General features: G+C 35.0%; 2 protein-coding genes across 3 annotated transcripts; one reads left to right on the plus strand and one right to left on the minus strand.

The window, feature by feature from the left end:
* Nucleotides 1-2,829: 2,829 nt before the first annotated feature.
* On the minus strand, nt 2,830-6,425 carry LOC141816843 (uncharacterized). The gene is made up of 2 exons (XM_074704572.1): nt 6,211-6,425; nt 2,830-5,256 (listed from the first exon to the last, which is right to left on the minus strand). The coding sequence occupies exon 2, from the start codon at nt 5,110-5,112 to the stop codon at nt 3,394-3,396; it is 1,719 nt and encodes a 572-aa protein (XP_074560673.1). The 5' UTR covers nt 5,113-5,256; nt 6,211-6,425; the 3' UTR covers nt 2,830-3,393.
* A 1,950-nt stretch (nt 6,426-8,375) lies between these two features.
* On the plus strand, nt 8,376-15,603 carry LOC141816844 (COP9 signalosome complex subunit 6-like). 2 transcript variants are annotated; one of them, XM_074704573.1, is made up of 9 exons: nt 8,376-8,743; nt 8,888-8,976; nt 9,809-9,905; nt 10,496-10,557; nt 10,647-10,725; nt 10,848-10,940; nt 14,861-14,961; nt 15,139-15,194; nt 15,326-15,603. In XM_074704573.1, exons 1-9 carry the CDS (start codon nt 8,476-8,478, stop codon nt 15,408-15,410), a joined length of 930 nt encoding a protein of 309 aa, XP_074560674.1. In that variant the 5' UTR covers nt 8,376-8,475; the 3' UTR covers nt 15,411-15,603. The 2 variants fall into 2 exon arrangements, with proteins under 2 accessions (XP_074560674.1, XP_074560675.1); XM_074704574.1 differs by having other exon boundaries at nt 9,812-9,905.
* Nucleotides 15,604-17,361: the final 1,758 nt, after the last annotated feature.

Here is a 17,361-nt window from a genome sequence, read left to right on the forward strand (position 1 = left end):
TAATTTTCCTCCACAAATTAGATTTGTATTTATTTTCAAGAAATCTTCCTTCATATATTTAATTGCAGCATCATTAGCACTAGCATTATCAACAGAAACAGTATATATCTTATTTTCAATTTCCCATGCCCTTGCACACTTTAAAAGGGCATCTGAGATTTGAGGGCCACCACGAGGAGGAGGAATATGAACAAAATTGAGAACACGCTTATTTAATTTCCATGAAGAGTCAATCCAGTGACCAGTGATAACCATGTACTCTATTTTTTGATTTTTTGACTTCCATAAATCTGTGGTGAGACTAATCTTTGTTACATTTTTTAACAAACCATGTAATTTTTTCTTCTCAGCTTCATACATTGCAAAACAATATTTTTTTGCTGTTGTTCGTGATATACGAGTCCATTCAGGCATTCCAAGTCTACAAAACATATTAAAACCTTCTTCTTCTAATAATGTAAATGGATGTTCATGCATCAAGATCCATGAGGCAGCTGCTTCTTTCATGCGCTCCATACAAAATTTTCCATCATGTAACAAAGGTGACATAGTTGTTTCAACACTTTCAAAGCCTAATAATAGCTGCTGCTGTTTGAGTTTATCTTCAAGCTTCTTTTTAGACTCCAAACGTTTAGTACAATGATCTAAGTGTCGTTTCAAGTGTGTTGTAGTACCTGACTTCATTTTTGCAAGAAATAGATTACAATGTTTACACTTGTACTTATCACCTTTTGAATCCTTAACCTCAATCATGTCTGACCATACTTGAGACCTCTTTTGTTTCTTTGACTTATGCAGCAAATTATCATCCTCAGTCAAATTATTATTCCCACTTTCCCCTTTATCTATTATTTGTTCGGGGGTCTCATTTGAATCTAACGAAGCTTGAATAGCTGAATTTGTTACTGGAGCAGAATCAGCCATATTTTTTTAAAATCGAAAGAGAAATTATATCTGTAAAATTTTAATAATGTAATAAATTATTAAAGGTATTCTAAATTCCTAACCAACATATCTTCAAGAATAAGGAATAAATTACTCAAACAACTTACATGGAAATATTACTATATTTAAATGCACAAAATTATAACTCTGAAAATTATCAAATTCAACAACTGTCATAAAAAATCAATGTTTAACCACTATTTTTATCAGAAATAAAATCTATCTGAAAACTAAAAACATGGGCAGAATGAGCACATAGCAGTAAAAGAAGATTAAAGACTGAAAGAATTACCATAATGAAGTAGTCTAGTGGAAAAAAAGAACTATAGCACATCAAGGAATGGACTGATATCCACAGAGAGTCTAGGGCTCGAGATTAGTCTAGGGCTCGGTGGAAAAAATTATCATAGTGAAAGAATTACCACAGTGAAGTAGTCTAGGGCTTGGGATTAGTCACCCTTGGCCTGGATGTGATTTGAGAGTACCCCTCTACCTGATAGTAGAAATTGAGTTTAGAGCTTATAATCGGAAATACCAGATATCTTAGTGAAAATAGAGAAAGCAACCATTGTGCCCGCATCATAGCATCAATTCTTCTCTATTGCATCTATACGATCCTAAGACTGGTTGGGTAACTTATCTATTTAGTGCATCTTTTAAAAGGAAATAAAGAAGAAAGCTGCTAGTTAAGTAAAGGAATTATCAGCTAAGATAAGACGAACCAGTAGTCCTTCTTCCGGGTATAAATAGCTTCTTCTTGTTCTGTCACAGCTTCTTCAAGTTCCCCCAGGGAATCACGGGCGAGGTCAAGGTACGGACGACGTTCGATATCCGCAGAGAGAGGGAAGCAGGGAAGCGCTCGCGTTCCTCTAGCACTCAGTTAGGGTCGAAGCCGAAGGGCGGAAGCAGGGAGAGAGTCGGAGACACCGTCGTAGAAAAGGTAGACCTCGAGAGGGCGGCGTCCGATATCCGGAGAAAGAGGGAAGCGCTCGCGTTCCTCTAGTCTCACGCTCAGTTACAGGGTCGAAGGGCGCTCGGTCGAGGGTTGACGACGACGAGGGAACCCTATTTCGCTTCCGCCGTGGCGCCGTCACTGCTCGGTAGGGTTTGTGGCCGAAGGGTTGTGCGAAGGGTTAATAAGGATCGGGAATTTAGGGTTTGTAAATGGATATCAATGATCAATCTATTACCCGTTAACCCAATAAGTCTATTAACCCATTAAACTCATTTAATAATACTGCTATTAATGGATTCAAAATTTAAATCCAAAAGCTCGCGAGCGGCTTGCGAATACTCGAACACAATATTATAGATTCGAATTCGACTCGAATAATTATTCGAACATGTTCGAGTTCGGCTCGAATTCGATAATTTCGAATACGAATCAAATATTATTCGAACTGGCTCGAAAAGCTCGCGAGCCGGCTCGATTCGTTTGCACCCCTAGGAGAATCCAAAGATGTGCTTATCACTGGGGGCATTATAGGCTGTATATGTTGACATCACACAGAGGTTTATTGATAAGTAGAAGAGCTCTACATGAATAAGGGGAAAAAGAAGTTTATTGATAAAGGGAAAGAGCTCTTGCATGAATAGGAAAAATGACTCTTGATCCTTTTTAAAGAACTTTATTTTTCTAAAAAAAATATTTATTAATAAAAAATATTTAATTAGCTAAAAGAAATTAAGTTATTTGAACTTTCATCCAATATTCCTAAGCCTATAGAACTAAGTCAGACAGTTTGAAACATCTTTGACCTTATAAGTTGTGCCCAAAACCTATTAACTAAACAAGTTCTATGGGGCTTAGGCAACTTGAATACGAATTCACAAATTTAAACTGGTAATAAAAAAATGGCCACGAATTACTGAAACAACTTATTCTAATCACTTGTAAAACTTCCTGATTGCAACACACGCAGCACTGTGTGAATGAGATCAACCAAACATCTGAAGGCGAACAACTAATTGGAATGAAGATTACTCATATTAACATACATCGAGTTACACGTGAAACTTGTCAAACTAGTGAATAGTGTGAGGAGATTTCAGTGCTTCGTCGTCTAAATCAGGATGCAGAGCTTGCAGCACAATATACATTTGATCAAATCCCAGAGAATGGGGTGAAATATGTAGAAGAAGGCAAGAGCATGACTACCAGAACACAGCAGTTGGTGATTACAGACCGATCCTTTTGCATCCCAGATCAGATCAGTTCTGCTCAAAAGAAGTGTAAGCCCAGTTTCCTTTGGAATTCTGTGGAAGTCATAAATCAAGCTTGCTTGTTTGCTTAATTTTCACAATAAGCGCCTAACAAGCAGCGCATGACCTTTAATTAATGGCCACGGCTTTCGCTATCAGCTTTCATTTGGAGACGATGGATAATGATTCTCATTCACTACATTTACACTGGCTAATGCCAATCCAAAGGCATGGTAGTTGTTATCATCAACCAATCTGACCTGTCAAGCCTCGGAACTTAATCTTAATAGCCATTCGTTTTGGTTTCACTGCTCCACTTGGAGCACCTGAATCCAAGCTAACTGGAACTGGTTGCTGCTGTTGCTGCTTAGGAGTGTCCATTTGGTTGGCCTTTCTGTATGGTTTCTTCCTCTTGTATGTAATCGGAAACATGGGGCATTTTTCAATTCCTGATACGGCTATATTAGCTGCGTCAAATCTAATTCCATTCCCCAAATGTTCAGAAGGGTTCTTCCAAACCACATGCTTGTCGCTACCATTACCTGAGATCCATAAACCTTCTCCAGTAGCTGAAGTATTTAGCCTTTTTTCTTTGTGAATCTCTGGTTCAAGCTGGAGACCCCGTTTCTCTGGACCTGCAGAATTTTCCTCAGCTGATATGTTTTGTTGAGTCTTTAATATGCTCCAGTTCTTTCTTGTCAAGTTTTGCCAGTCCCCAATGCGACCGACATCTACAGCATGATTGTTCAAATTATGATCAATTCTTAATGGATGCTGTTTTCTACCTGTCTCTGGAGCCTCTGGCCTCACATAGCTTCTCATTTTTGATTTCTTTTCAAAGATCTCAGAAACCTTAGCATCAGCATATGGAAGTTCCTGTCCTTTGCCACCATGTATGACCTCCGGGCTTCTAAAAGTGCTTCCATCTCTATTTATTTGACACAAAATGGGTGACTTCTTACTAATGTTAACTTCATCCTTCTTCAAAGTAAATTGTGGAGGTGAGAAATTAGGCGCACGACTATCCCATGCAGATATTTGTTCCAGTTTTACTCTTGATGTTTCCTGCTTATGATGATCAGATATAGGCTTTATTTTCAGAACACCTTTCGGCACCCTCTGCGATGACTGCTCCGGCTTGTCAGGCAATGGTTGCATGATCTGACTTTGCACTGAGTTTGTCGGGATTGTCTTTAACTTCAGCACACCCTTTCCTTTTCTGTTAGTGTTACGAACTAAGCCATTCAAAAGAATTGTTGAACCATGACCTTCATTTACACAGTGGGACTTCTTTGGCAATGGTAGATTTTCAACAATTTTATCGCACTTGCTTAATGTATCTTCATCTGGAAATGCATTTAGATCAACCAAGAACCTAGGCTGGTTCTCCCTCCTGTTGTTCCAAACTTGAATTCTTTCTTCAACTGTGAGGTTTTGCCGACCTCTATCCCATAACTTCTTCATATCTGCAAATGCTTGGAGCATGTTCTCATGATATGATCGCGTGCAATGGTAGTATTCATTCTTTTGTAAGAAAACTAGGCGTTCTCTTAAATAGGTAACTCGTGGATAATAAAGTCCTCCCTTCATTCCTGTTTGGAACTTTTGGAGTGGGCTTCCAAAGAACAGATCATCGCCCCTAAGCAATTCTTTTACTGTAAGACAAAACGTCTCTTGGTCCATGTCCGGAAGAAAAGTTGCCAAAAAAAACCTTTCATCTTCATTTAAATGGTGATTCCATGTTTCCAAAGAGAGTACTTCTTTTAAGTCGGGAAGATCATAAAGCTCATATGGAACACTGCATGTTTGACCTCCAATCATAATATGCTCACAGCCAACTTCAGCAAGTTCAGAGTCATCAGAATCAACATCAGGAATCATCTCCAGTAGCAACCTTTCGCCGTGAAAACCCTCATTTTGTGAAAAGTTTATTGAGCTTCCTTCCTGACGATGACCATAGCCCATTCCCGTCTATGGGGCAGTCATAATATCAAATGATCGTGCGATGCAATGGCCATTGCCCCGTTGCTCTCAGGGGGACTAATGGAATATTAGTCCATCACGTGATAGACTGAAATTCCAACCCTAGCTTAAACTTAAGCAAGACACCTGAAAGTTAGCGAATTAAAATAAGGAAATTGCCTAAATAAGATAACATGTACATAATTAACACAAAAAAAGTTGCACCAGAAACATTCATGGTTCATGAATACCTTTTTGTATAAACATGCATAAACAATTATTAGTTCAAAATACCATTATATGAATATGCTAACAAAATTATATTCGTTTCTTCCTGAAATCTGCTGAACTCTAAGATCCTGAAGAAGCACTTATATTTTTGTTGATGAAAGAAAAGTCATCTTAGATGCCCTTTTACAAGATAAAGCTGCTGTAAAAGATGAGCTTTAGCTTAATAATTCAACAGGAACAAGCAACAAACAAATAAGTTCTAACTATAATCGAACAACAAGCAATTTAAGAAGGTGATAGATCATCACATTAATCAGTATAATCTTGATAGTGATCTGTTCCTAGTTGCTTATAGATGTACCGATTTGATCCACATTGGTGAACATGAACTTGAGTTCCATACATTCTATGTTAAACAAAACAGAGAAAGTTTATGAATCATAGTCTTTGAAATTGTAATGATGTTAAATTGCTAGCACAAGTTGGTTTCATATTTCCATGCGATTTTAGAGAAATTTTTTTTTGCATCTTTTCGGGTTGCTCTATGTATGGAGAAACGATCTAGGTGAAGATGATTTACGCTCACAGGGAAGAACAAGAATTGGATACAAAAAAGGGAAGATCACGAATTGAGATAAACACTTCAAGAAAAGCTAATAACAAAATCTGGTCAGCTGACCAAAAATCTCAGATCATCGTTCCACACGAAATCATGGATGAGAAAGCAAGCAGGAAATGAACAGAAACCGGAACAAGAAGGCACGGTTGAAGTTTTCTTGCGGTAGCACGCCCGAGAATCGATCTATCTATCAGAAAGGCAAATCGATCCCGAGAATCATTGACAAAGGGGATCAGATCGAGGATCCATACCTTGACAGGAAGATGCATGGCGAAAAAGCTAGGGTTCTGAGAACGGATCGGAAGAGACGCGACGAGCCGCAGACCCACCATTGCCCTAAATCTTCGCCCCTTTCCCTTCTTGATTTTCTCTCTCCATGTAGAGCGACCTAAAGAATACCAGAAACAGAATAATAATACCACTGTTCACAGAAAAAATCACATCTTTCCCTATTCTCTCTCTCTTCGCAGCTACAAGGTTGGCACATTTCAATTGTGACAAAAAGATCGCCACGAACTTAAGCATCCGCATGCAGCGATGGGTCTCAGAAACACACCGACAGTTAATTATTGTCAGAGAACTAATCTACCGATCCGATGCTACTTTTTTCCTCGAGCTACTCGAGAAAATGGACCGACTTTGGAAATTGGGTGCCTACCGAGTTCATCTGAGCTAGTAAAAATGGTAATAGATGCTCCGCAAATCGGGTACACGCCAAGTTCATCAGAAAACTATCATCGCAATATTTTAAGAGAGTGCAAAGCTCAAAAGATTGAATGTGCTTCGCAAAATTTGAATCTTCTTCCGATAGCATTTGTTAAATCTTTCTTTGTTCTTTGTTTGTTTGATTCTGTGAGTATCGTTGCTGTATATTTTAAATCATGAAATCCTGTTTCTAAATTGATGATTACCTAAACCAATCCAGAATCCTATTAATTTCATTTCTTGGCTCGAACCAACAACTTGCTCAAAGTGTTTAGAATAATAACAACTAATTAATATAAGACGGAATCTTATTTTTATAGTAAACAAACATGTAATCTATTAATTAGTTAATTGTGCTGGATTTTCTTTCTTAATTTTAATTTGTATGTGATCAAATTATATCAAAGTTGTGTTTGATGCATGTGTCTAAGTGTACAAGGACTTAGGATAATACATATGTTTTAGATGGTGAACCTTAGCAGAAGACATAAACAAGTGAGAAGGATGACACAGGAAATAAGTCGAAGAGCTCAATGCATCCGAGATATGAAGAGTTGTGGAAGAATACTCCAGCGGAGCGAGCCAAAGGGCTCAGTGCATCTGAGGGATAAGAAATCTAAAAAAAAGACTATGCAAAGTGACCAAGACAGAATGGAGAATGAAATGATCAACTTAAAGTTGACCATTTCAAGCGTTGGAGCTATTTTAGATGCCCGAATCCGCTTTGAACACTCAAACTCTAAGCGCTCGGATACCCAATCTAGCTTAGTGTAACCGTTGTCGAGATAGATTAGGATAGAATCCACGTCAGCATAATTTAGGCGACCGAATCGCTTTTAGCGCCTAAATTGCAAGAAGTCATCTAAAATCATTAGCAGACCGTTGTCAGAGTAGATTGAATTCGACGAATTCAAGTACTTGGAAGGCTTTTAGACGTTCAAAAATGTCACGTCAATATAATGGTCAAATCGAAATGAAGACTATAAATATATTAAAATTTAAAGAAGAAAAAATATACACACTTTTTAATTATCGCTCAATCCATTCTTTAATTTTACACTCAATCGCTATATGAAGTTTCTTCATCTTCAGATCTTTTCTAATGATGAGATTTTTAATGGAGCTTTCATAGTTTTTAAACTAATAATATGAGGGTTGTAACTAAATAAATTTGTATCTTGTAATTTCTTTTATGTTATATTTGTGTTTTAATTAGTGTGTTATTGTTAAAACAGTAGCAAAAGAAATCGACATTATTAATTTTTGCATATCGCTATTCACTCTTCCTCTCTTCTCTATTGAATTTTGAATTGTTTCTATTGCATCAATAATTATTGCAGATATAATCATAATTATTATAATAATATTGAAATATTTTTGATAAATATAAATAATTTTGATTAAATTAATATTTGATATGTAATATGATAATCGCTAACAAATAGTATAAATATTATCTATATATATATACACACACAATCCGTCCGTGAACATTATTTTTTTTTCAATTTTAATTTTTTTTAACCTAAACATTAAATTTTAAATTATAATTTTAAAAAATTTTAAAAAATTTAATAAGTTAATATTTCATTATATATATTTATATATATATATATATTTGATGATCATAAAACGAAGGCGCTTTTTTTATTTTTTATTTTTAAAAAGACGGCAAGAATGTTAGAGCTAACTTATTTGGTGATCCCAAAAAATCATGGAGGCGAAAAAGAGAGTGAGAAGGGCAGAGAATTGCGTGCACTCTTTCAACTCTAGCGGCAGCGGCAGCGTCAGCGAAGAGGGGCGACGCAGCGATGGCGGCCGCGTCGGCGGGAAGCGGTTTGATCTTCAAGCTCCACCCGCTTGTGATCGTCAGCATCTCCGATCACCACACCCGCGTCAAGGCCCAGAATCATCACGCCGATGATGGCAGCGGCGGCGGTGCTGCGACCCGCGTATTCGGGTGCGTCATCGGAGTCCAGAGAGGTCGAACTGTTGAGATCTTCAACAGCTTCGAGCTCCTCTACGACCCCCTTACCCACTCCCTTGACCGCTCCTTCCTCGAGAAGAAGCAAGAGCTCTGTAATCAAACTCACATGCCCTATTTCCCTGGCCACTTCCATTTGTGCATTCTAGATTGCTGAGGGTGTTGGATCTCTTTGATTGCTGTCTAGGGTTTTGTTGTTTCTTGTTATTTTAACTGATTCTCGCTTTATTCTGGTGCAGATAAGAAGGTATTTCCGAACTTCTATATACTGGGTTGGTATTCGACAGGCAGCGAAGCACAAGAATCAGATCTGCAGATTCATAAATCTGTAAGTTTGACACTCATATAGATCTCAATTTCAAGTCATTATTCTATTTTGTTTTTTATTTAATTCTAGGAATGTTATGACTTATTTCATGCTTTGCTTAATTCTATTTTCTGTACCCATTCTTCTTGATCAGAAAAATGTAACTTATATTTGCGGCCTTGCAACTTATAACAGTGATCAAAATGACCTGGATGAATGAACAAATTTTTCCTTTTTTTTTCTAAAAAAATTATCATATTTCCTATGCTATTTTTTTTATTTGTAAATTTTGATTCATAGATTATGATCATTACCTCATGGATTCGATTCGATTTTTCTGAACTTTCAGTTATATAACCTGGATTCTATTTGATTTTCCCAACTTTCAGTCATATAGACTCTACTACGTTAAGTTATAGTATGTTTGTGAGACTGCTAAACAATTGGCCACATCTTATGGTATGACATATTCTGTTATTTTTGGTTTACAAGCTTTTTGTCCATTCCTAAATGTAAATTATGAAAAAAGATTGATGTGAAACTGGGTCTATTAGGCATTTGCAGGATTCTATTGCACCTTTACATATAAATGATTTTAGAAAGCCTAATGTCTCAATGAAGTTTTAATGAATTTATAATCTATCTGAAATTAAAATTTTCACAACAGACTTCTTCAATACTTGAAATTGTGATAGCCTCTCTCTATTATTTGTTCTTGTAAGATGCATGTTTTTTCTTGTTTTAGTCTTATGTTGCTTCTGTTATATGTTACATATCTCTGATGATCTTAATGAGGATATAGTCATTGCCCTATCTTTCTAATTTTATTTCTTATGAAAAAACTTTTGTTAAGCAGTTGATGGATATCAATGAGAGTCCAGTTTATGTTCTTCTAAATCCTGTGATAAACCATTCTCAGAAGGATCTTCCCGTTACCATATATGAAAGTGGTATGTGAACTTGCTCTCAAAATTTTGTAGAATGGATCTGATGCTATAAAGATGGCTATCATAATTTCTTATTTTGATGCTAAATCGTTTTGTGAGTGTCTATGCTTCTTGCCATTTCATCGATCAACATGTACTCACATAGTAATTCCATTTGATTTACCCTTGATTTTGTTTACAATTGCAATTACCTCCAATTTAAAGAGTTGTATAAAATATCTGTGTTAGCATTGCATTGTATTTACTGTTTATTTTTTTGCTGCTTTATTTCATATATTTGAATTGCTAACGCATTGTTATTAAGGTCTTGCATTTGCAAGATCTAAAACCTTGAATTTACTGTTTGCATCTATTCACCCCCTCTAGACACACCACGATCTCAATGTAATTTTTGTTCATATATGCGTGTGATTTTGAATTTCATGTGTCTATTCACTGGCCATGCAATCTAAATTAGCAAACTTAGTTGCATACATAAGTTGCCCATTTTTATGCGCTTTAGATGATTTAGATTTTCAATTCATTGCTTGGGGCATGACTAACAATTAGCTTTCTTTATTTCTTGAAACTGCTATTTGCTCTCATCTTACCAGAATTGCACATTATTGATGGAATCCCCCAGCTAATATTTGTTAGATCAAGTTACACGATAGAGGTGCTATTCATTATTTTGAGTTAGCAAGCTGTATTTTAGATGTTAACTAGTCGTAAGTAGCTAAATATTTTTTTTCCTCTTCATTTAAGACTGTTGAAGCAGAGAGAATTTCAGTGGACCATGTAGCACATCTAAAACCATCTGATGGTGGATCTGCTGCAACTCAATGTAAGCCTCCATGTGGCATTTTTCATTAAAGATGGTATATCACTGTTTATTTTGAGCATATGAACCATTTTGATAATCATCATAAAATGGATGAAACTGACAAATTCTTGGACCTTCAACAGTGGCTGCTCATCTTACTGGCATACATAGTGCCCTTAAAATGCTGAATAGCAGGATCAGAGTCGTTCATCAGCATCTTGTTGCTATTCAAAAGGGTAGGCTCACTGGTTTACATTAGATCTGTTTACCATACATTACTTTTAGTTATTGCACAGTTGTTCGATATGATTGTGCCATGTTGTCACATGTTTATGTCTTTTGACTTTTAGACAAGCATATTTGAATATTTTATTGCTTTGCTCCAGAACTAAATCTAGATATATGTACTGAATACTAAATTACATGGATGTTTACAGTATCATTGATTATGTATGTTGGATTGGAATCCATATGTTGTGCAGTACCTAGGTTTGCCTAATTGCTTCTCCCACCTGATTTGAAAATTTTAATATATTTTATTATCATAATAATATGTTTCAATTCTATTAGTTAAATAAAAGGATGATTGAGGTAAATTATAGAAAACTTGTGATACTAGGATTGAAGATTTGAGACGACAACAATGTGAACATTTATCTAGACAGGATATAAATTTAAAAATGTAGCTTCAAATGGTTACTGGCTATATCAGCATTATGTTTATACAACTACCTAAAGCTCTTCTCATCATCATATCGATAACATTGAGGGGAGGCTAAGGAGAAGATACTACTTGGAGGCATGCACACTCTTATATTGCATTAATTTTCATTGTTGTTGATGTCATGACCATTGCCAATGCGTCCATTATGAAATTGATTTTTCCACTGCTCATTTCATTGTGATAACATGTTTGAATGATGTTGTACGACTCTTTGATTGGAGAAGCCTTTATCTGATACCCATGCCTTGGTATGAATGTTTAAAGAAGCCTTAGGACTATGATTTAATTTTTGAATTTCGTTGAGTCTTGCCTAAGCTATATATATATACGACTCGCAATTCACCTAATAAAGGATATATTTTATATAGGGTAATGATATGCAATCCACTCGGTAAAGGATTGATCATATATATGTGATCTACAAGCTTTATTTCTGGATGCTTGAGGATGAATTTTGGTGCATGGTAAATGAATCTGTCAAGCAAATGTCTAGCCCAGGCCAATCATTCTCTGAAATCTTGATTCCAGATTACTGATGTTTTTTTTTTCAGAAATTCATTTTTTCTTGAATGATTTGATAGTTGACACAAAGTGACTTAGAATTTGTAGGTGGCACATGGATATCATTTCACCATGGAGATTTTGGATTGCTATGGTGCATTTATTTGCAAAATTCTTATTTTCCTTTTTGGCATGGTTGAAAGTTTATTCAGCACATATTGCAGTATGCTGATTTAGGGTTTCTTGTTGTGTTGCTGGAATGTTCCTGGTGTTCTAATCTGTTTAAAACTTGTTGGAAAGAACCTGCTATCGGATTTTTCATACCTCAAGATACTCTAGGTGCTGTTATGAGGTTGAATATGTTTAGGACAATCTGAACAGTCTCAAAATCCTGAAATGGCAATGCTGAAAATCCTGATATATGAGTTGAGCCCAGGTGTATGATAAAACCAAGTTTGGAATGCGTCTTGTCGAGCTGTATTGGTCTATGGAATGTGTGGTCTGATTATAATGAAGCAGGCGACCATAGTTTGTTAGGATGAGGGCATGCTTATTTGCTGGTAAATTGATTGATTGTTCAACACAACATGTATGTTGGCTCATATAGTTAGGCAATTAGTCTTTCTACTTGACATGGTATATTGTAGCAATTTATAGAGGAAATGAAGGTATTGCAGGGGCATTATGATTTGTTAAGCTGGGGTGAGAGGATACCCTAGGCAAGAGCTAGATCACAATTCACCTATTGCTTGTAAACTATCGTGGTTTCGTTAGTGCGGAATTAACATTCAAACTTTACCCATTGATCTGATAGTCATTGATACATGGTCTACTTGACACAAGTAATTGTTGATTAATCATTTGTGTGTCCCTTTTATGTCGTGACAATTTTCAATTGTGGTTATATACCAGGAAGGAAAAATATAATTGCAGTCCACACATCGGCCTAGCTGGCGCGGGGTGTGACATTGATAATATCTTTTGTGATTCATTGAGCTAGCATTGCCTACACCTAGCTAGCCCACCTATGCTTTCCTGTTTACAAACTTTACATTGCCATCTCACTTAAGCTTTTTTTTTAAAAAAAAAATTGATTCATATTTAATTTGCACAATCAAGTTTTTTTGTACGGATATTGACCTAAGCTATATGTGAAACGAATTTAATCTCAATTAACTTTGTTTTGACCCTTTTCTAAACCACGGATAGAAATATATTTGCACTTGAACTCAAGCCTGAGTCAAATTCAGGAATAACTGAATATAATCTAATTAGAACTGCTCAAACCTTAATATTACAATTGGTGCATTGTAGGTTTTAATTTGAATTGATCTAAACTTAATTATTGAGCGTAACAATCATTTCAGCTAGATTTAAGTAATAAACAATAGGAAATGGATGCGCATACCATACAATTAGAGCTCTCTACTGGTAAGTCAAAATACTTCTATATTAATAAGGCAAGACGTTCATGTAAAGATTCTATTGAACTTCTTCTTTTCCATTATATATGTATGAAATTAAGTATCTTACGTGACTGCATGAATGTGTGCAAATGCAATATGAAGAAATAAGACAAAAATATGTACAACAACTTGGTTTATTAGTGATTTTCTTTGGGAATCAATTGCTCATCGGTTGATAGTTCTTCATTTTTTGTTGGAAAATGTATTCCCTGTATCCCAGGTGTGGGATTTTATACATCTTCTGTCAAGTGCTCAAGTTCCCTTCCTCTTCAGTGAGTTATAAGCTTCTGTTGCCATGTGTTGTGCTATGATGGATACTGCTACTGTGAATGTGTTAATGAGATATTTCTGTTGTTGTAAATTTATTTTATCTTATTTATTGGCATCCTTTATTGCTATCTATATTATGTTGATTGCATCTCATTGATGATGTGTAAAGTAGAAAATTTTAAATTGAATGTTTTAGATTAGCAACTTTTATATTTTTTAGGATTTAGAAGTTGTAGGGTTTCTTTTATATTTTTTAGGATTTAAAAGTTGTAGGGTTTTATTTTGGTTGTCATAGTAATTAGGAAGAGGAGTCTTGGTACAATGGTAAAGTTGCTGTCGAGTAACCTTATGGTCACAGGTTCGAATTGCGAAAATCGCCTCTTGTAATGTAGTGTAAAGTTGCGTACGATACACCCAATGTGGCCCGACTCTTTCTCGAGATCTTGTATTGGCGGGAGTTTCATACACCGGACTGTCTTTTTTTTTTAAGTCATAGTAAATTAAGTAATTTTTAATCATTATTTTGGGGAATAAGTTATTTGGAGAATAGGGCTAAGATTGATTGAGTTGTTTTAGAAATGGGTTATTTTTTATCATGTTTTAACAATAATTAGTCATGCTTGGGGCCTTTCAAACAGACCCAACCCCAGGTGCTATGGGATCTTCCAATTAATCATATTTTGTGCTCTCTTCCTGAATTTGGTTTCCTCTGTGTTATCTTTCTTGGTCTGACATCAATTCATCTAACCCTTTTGTACCCATGAAGAAATTATTGGGCATTGAATGTTGAGCATTTGGATGTTCTCTTTCTTCAAATTGTAGGATAGTCTTTTGCTAGTTTGGTGCTATTAATTATAAGTGCTTTCAATTTTGAATTATTCAAAAGAATTGATTGCTAGATGACGTTATGTGGATCATATGGGGGCATGCTGTATTGTTTCTATGTGGCTTCAAGAAAGCATTGAATTGGCTTTGTACCACGTACAAGTCAAATGTAGTTTTATTATATGGCTTGTGCTGTGCATACCTCATGATCTATGTTCTTTGCCTTTTTCATTGGTAAATTTCGTTCCAACTAGAAGAAGCAAACATACAAGAGATTTAGCTTATGAAACCATTTGTGCCTTTACTTTCTAGATGTTATATGCATTGAATTGTATGAGTAACTAATTATTGGTCGAATGCTGACATCCAGGTGATGCCCCTCTATATAACTCAATTCTCAGACAAATCTCGAGCCTTCTGAGAAGACTGCCAACCATGGAATCAGAGAAGTTTCAGGATGATTTCTTGATGGTTGGTGAAATGCCTTTCTACCCTCCTGAATTGTTCTCTGCTCATTTTGACATATTCTTTCAGTCCATTCATCCAGAAGCTGGACTTTCCGAGTTCTTTTGTCATTATCTTTAGTCAAACATATTATTTCCTTGCATCCCACAGTTTGAGTTACTGAACAACTTTGTTCTTTTGTAGGAATACAATGACACTCTTCTTGTAGCATACCTTGCTATGCTGACCAATTGTTCAAGGTATGAATGTATTTTAGAATATTTTACATAAAAATTTCCAACACTATTAAAAAACCTCTAGATTTTTATACCTGTGAATAAACTAGCGAATACTAATCTCGTGCAACATTTTTTTTCTCCAACTCGTGCAGCACCTTGAGTGAACTAGTCGATAAAGTCAACACCGCCTACGATAGGCACGCCAAAAGGGGAGTAGGCCGGATGGCATTTATCTAGTTTTACAGTGATTTTACCTTTGCAAATGTGCAATGATTTTCATTCATTTGATGGATGTAGAGTCAGGATTTTGTTATTCCCAACTTGTTTATCAAGGACTAAAAAAAAAGCAGCTGTTTTCATTTCTGAATTACTCTAGAAGAGGGTCGAAATCTTACATTTTTATTTCAACACTTGGTTCTGGAGGTACTGATACTACTGAGTCTCTTTTCACAATATAAAGTTCCTTTTCTTGAAGAACTAGAGTTGCAGCTGATGCAAATAGGCAGGATCGATATGATGATTTGATGATGAGGATGATTACCACGTTCAAGTAGATTTGAAATGGTGCTATTTTTGTTTGTTTTTTTCAATTCTGGTTCTACTGTTTATGATCCAAATTTTCCATAAACTCAGCAGACTAGTTGCATATCAACTTAGGTGATATCACCAACTTGGTGGTCAGTACTCTAGTGGAGGATCACAAACCCAGCTTAAAAAGGTCGAGCTAGAAGGAAGTTTAGTCGAATTGGTGCTTCTTATAGACACTACACCGAAGAGACAACATTAATGTAGCTCCTTCCTAACCTAATTAATCACCTAGTTAGGGAGGGATAATTAAGAATGCTCGTCAAAAACATTAAAACTCTTTGGTTATTTTGGAATTTTTTTTATTAAGAGTCCGTACTTCATTTTTAAAGAATTCATGCATTTCATCTCTCATTACATACCTCATCCGATCATACATACTCACGATAAAGATCAATTCTGTCGTATTTAATTTTTTCTTATTTATCATTTTATTCCTTAGTTACATAGTTATTTTTTATTGCTATTACAAATCACGTAATGGGTAAATAATGTGTATCAAATTGAAAGCAATTTATCTAATCACACTAAATTAATGTTTCAAATAAGTGAATATCCATCAAGAAAATAATTTCTCTTTCCATAAATAATGGCGGAGGGAGGCGGAGGCATGTGTTAGCATGTTTGGACTTTAAGCTGAAAGTCCATTTTAGAATTTAAGAAAGAAATTTATATATTTAAAAATTCTCTACATATTTAATCAAATATATATATATATATATATATATATATATATATATATATATATATATATATATATTGATATTTTGTGCATTTTAAAATACGCGACTGTGTAGAACATAGAGTCAAGAAAAATTTTGAACTCTAAATAATAAATAATATCATTTTATATATTTTTTATTTTATTATTAAACTATTTAAGATTTTTCTTTAGGATTTATAAGGGTTAAGTTATAGTATTAAACATAAAAAAATTTAAAATAAAAATTATTTTTTATTTTTTTGAGATACGATTAAGTCATTTAAAATTTTCTCTTTAAGATTTAGAGATTGTTATAGTATTCATAAAAAAAAAATTTAAAAATAAAAAATATATATTTACTGTTTCAGATGTTGAAAATTCTTCCGGATATTATGTCGCACATAGTTGCGTATTTTAAGGCGTGTAGGATATCACTCATATATATATATATATATATATAATTTTTATCATCGACAGATTAATTAATTCGGATAGATTATAATTTTTGATTAGGTCGCAATCGCAGGAGGAGCATCCATAATTTTATCCCAAAGTCTAGTCCAAATAAAATAGATATTTAAAAACATGATAAAAAAATTGGCTTTTATCCACAAAATTGCAATTTATTTCAACAAATAATTGTTTCTTTACGCACATAATTAATTTGCTACCACACAATAAAAATAAAACCCATATTAATTTTGACTGATTCAAACTTTAAGCATTTCGGGATAAACAAACTGGCCGCTGAGGACATTACGATAGATCTGAGTTTGCGGATCACTTTAGCCACAGCAAAATATAAAACGTCCTATTTCTCTTTCGCTTTCTCTGAGATTTCAAAATCACTTCCCTAACATTTCTCAGTGCTTTCAGTTTATCATCGTCGTCGTCGTCATC

This window comes from Curcuma longa, unplaced genomic scaffold (genome assembly GCF_044706935.1).
Source record: "Curcuma longa cultivar G26 ecotype Majalengka, Jawa Barat unplaced genomic scaffold, ITB_CL_G26_1.1 contig_18397, whole genome shotgun sequence".
Taxonomy (NCBI): Eukaryota; Viridiplantae; Streptophyta; class Magnoliopsida; order Zingiberales; family Zingiberaceae; genus Curcuma; species Curcuma longa.